Here is a 3,147-nt window from a genome sequence, read left to right as displayed (position 1 = left end):
CTCCTTAATGTGACAAAGATTTGTACAAAAAGAAATGAATCCAGGATTCTGCCACCAAATTCTCACCCCCTCAGATCCACCTGTATTGAAATAAGACCCGAAATACAATAATAATGCTACAAAATATGCAAATTCTTATTAATATAACAGTACTTTTAAGATATTCTAATTAAATATGATGCTATTTTCCATTATAATGCTGTAGAGTAATTCTTCTGTAACATTAGTGAGGGAGCATTCTCTTCTGTAATTAATACCTTCTCTGCTTAAACCTTCTGAAATAATTCGAAAAGCAAGACTTCTGGATTTAGAAGATGACTAATCACAAACACCTCATCACACTGAGGCCAAGAAAGGATCAGATGCAAATTTTCTCTATCTAGATTGGCATTTAATTTAAGTTAATACTCAATAAGCATTTTTAAATAAAAAAGAGAGAGAGAGAAGCTAAGGACAGGTTAGAAGTGTCTTATTTTCCTCCACTTTTTGCACTCTACAGTGAGATTTTTAATTTCTCCTGGTTTAATGAGCTCAAGCAGCTTGATAAATAATCAGCTGAGTGCCACAGCCACCATGAATGAGAAGGAGGATGGCAGAGCGAAGAGAAGGGTGAGGAAGAGGAAGGGAGTGACAGTGAACTGTGAGATCAGCAGAATTTGCCTCACCCAACTTCACCCTTTGGGCCAAATCAACCTGCTTGAAAACAGCTCAAGAGAAGGAAGGACAGATGGAGTTGTTGTTCCAAAGGTTATATGACCTTCTTTGCTGATGACACCAAATTGGAGTCACTTGGTGTGTTCAGCCTGGAGAAGAGGAGACTGAGAGGAGATCTCCTGGGGGTCTAGAACTTCCTCCCCAGGGGCAGAGGAGGGGCAGGCGCTGATCTCTTCTCTCTGGCCACCAACGAATGCCAGGAGCAGAGGACATGGCAGGAAGATGTGGCAGGGGAGGGGGAGGTTGGCCATGAGGAAAAGGTTCTTGAGGCACCCAGAGGGTGGTGGAGCACTGGAACAGGCTCCCCAGGGAGGTGCTGATGGCACCAAGCCTGACAAGATTCCAGAAGCATTTGGCCAACATGTGCCCTCAGGGACATGGTGTGAATGTTGGGCTTGTCCTGTGCAGGGACAGGAGCTGGACTCCATCATCCTGGTGGGTCCAACTCCAACATTTGATCATTCCATGAATCTTAGTCTCAGTACATTTAATTCAGTTTTGGGAGCTAGAAAGAAAAAGCTACAAAGGAGAGAGAAGGTAGAGCGAGAGCACAAGCGTGTCCATCTGTGAGCAGCAGTCATTCCACAAGGACAAAGGGGTGCAAAGCAAAGCCTAGCTGGTAAGATGGAATAACTTGAGTAAAATATTCCATCAGGCCAAAACTGTGACTTTCTATCTATTTATTCCATATATTAGTGTTATATACTATTAAATTTTCATAGCATATTTGAAAATTGCTTGAGAAATCCATCTCTTGTATTCCAGCCTGATTGCTGACCCAGTGTAACTACAGCACAAAATCTTCTCCACAGTTAAAAAAACCTAAACTTAACACTTTCAAGAAGGAGAGAACATGATTAACTTGTTCACTGTTCCAAAAAGATGTTGTTATTTATTACAAGGACAAACAAAATGTAAATACTTACATCTTTCCTGCATACTCTTTTGAAGGCTTTGAAGAAACCGTAACATTTTTCTCCAAAGAGAAAAAGGAAAAATAAAAACTTAGCAGTTGATAAAAGAGTTGTCAACTAATTTTTCAAGAAAAACAGTTTTAAACACTTTTTTTCCCCAACAAAATGTATTTAATAAAAAATAACTTCATAAATAATATTAACGAATATTTTCTTACTGCCACTTTTATCACTCTCCATCCTGAAGTATCTTGACTGTAGGATAAAATTTTCTCCGAAACTTCATCTGCAATTTTCTTATAGTCCATTTATCTGGAAAGATTTAAAAGTAATTTGTTGATATATGATACAAACAATTCCTGAAAGAGCAAAAAATATAGGGCTCATTCTTATATTCAGGTTTTAGTACATGTGAAATGAGTATTGCTATCAAATGATCTTCTTATTCTCAATATTGCTATCAAATTAACTTCTTATTCATCATCTTCCATTTCAGAAAAGAGATAATTATTTAAACAAAATTCTATAGTTAACTTCCAGTCTGGGCTACTGAGAAGTAGCTTTTGGTGTTGATCTTGAAAATGAATTACAGCATCTAGTGAGACACACTGTTCACTCCACACTAAATCCAGTCTTAGTCCACAGTAAAACTTCTCCTCCTTCCACAATTTATCACCTGAGACAGTGATTCTGCCCTGATTTGCCAAAGTCATCAGACTAATAGACAAGTTGTGTGGTTGAAACACACGAGGGACAATTAAAGAGAGATTTTTCTTACATCAGAGCTTTATGCAACAATGATTATGGGCTGTGCCATTGAGGGAAGTCTTGGGCAAGCGAGAAGCTTGGTCCTCCCAACATGGGCAGTACCTCTCAGGGAGCTCTTCCATAGAATTGCAGACTGGTTTGGGTTGGGAGGGACTTTAAAGCTCATCCAGTTCCAACCCCCCTGCCAGCAGCAGGGACACCTTCCACTAGACCAGGTTGCTCAAAGCCTCATCCAGCCTGGCCGAGAACACTTCCAGGGAGGAGCAGCCACAGCTTCTCTGGGCAACTTCCTTGGGCAACCTCTTTCTCCTAAGAAGAACTGTGGTTCTAACACTTGGAATCATTAAGGTTGGAAAAGACCACTGAGATCATCAAGTCCAACCGGCTACCCAACAACACCAGGACCATTAAATCATGGCCTGAAGAGCCATGGCTACGTGGTTTTGGAACATCTCCAGGGATGGGGACTCCACCACTGCCCTGGGCAACCCCTTCCAATGCCTCAGAACCCTTGCAGCAAAGAAATTCTTCCTCACATCCCATCTCAACTGCCCTGGCCACAACTGGAGCCCATTTCCTCTTGTCCTGGCCCTTGGTCCTTGGTTGAACAGACCCACCCCCACCTCTCTCCACCCTCCTCCAAGGGACTTGCACAGAGCCACAAGGTCTCCCCTCAGCCTCCTTTTCTCCAGGCTCAACGCCCCCAGTTCCCTCAGCCACAAGGGAACTCAGCACACTTGTGCTCCAGACC

The 3,147-nt window shown here is 42.0% G+C and overlaps 2 protein-coding genes across 2 annotated transcripts in view; one reads left to right on the top strand and one right to left on the bottom strand.

Annotated features, from left to right (window-relative positions):
• The window catches only part of STARD6 (StAR related lipid transfer domain containing 6), a gene marked incomplete at its 3' end in the record, with an annotated part of 4,673 nt that extends 2,737 nt beyond the window's left edge, over positions 1–1,936 (bottom strand). The window contains exons 1-2 of the mRNA XM_010162701.1: positions 1,847–1,936; positions 1,641–1,690 (exon numbers count right to left, since the gene is read on the bottom strand). Coding sequence (XP_010161003.1) covers positions 1,641–1,690; positions 1,847–1,936 — 140 coding nt within the window. The remainder of the gene's footprint in view (positions 1–1,640; positions 1,691–1,846) is intronic.
• A 489-nt stretch (positions 1,937–2,425) lies between these two features.
• CUNH18orf54 (chromosome unknown C18orf54 homolog) overlaps positions 2,426–3,147 on the top strand; it is a gene marked incomplete at its 3' end in the record, with an annotated part of 6,076 nt that continues 5,354 nt past the window's right edge. Inside the window, 1 exon segment of the mRNA XM_029083673.1 lies at positions 2,426–2,494. Coding sequence (XP_028939506.1) covers positions 2,426–2,494 — 69 coding nt within the window.

The sequence above is a fragment of the Antrostomus carolinensis genome, unplaced genomic scaffold (genome assembly GCF_000700745.2).
Source record: "Antrostomus carolinensis isolate BGI_N321 unplaced genomic scaffold, ASM70074v2 scaffold15802, whole genome shotgun sequence".
Lineage (NCBI taxonomy): Eukaryota > Metazoa > Chordata > Aves > Caprimulgiformes > Caprimulgidae > Antrostomus > Antrostomus carolinensis.
This window is presented reverse-complemented; position numbering and strand designations above follow the sequence as displayed.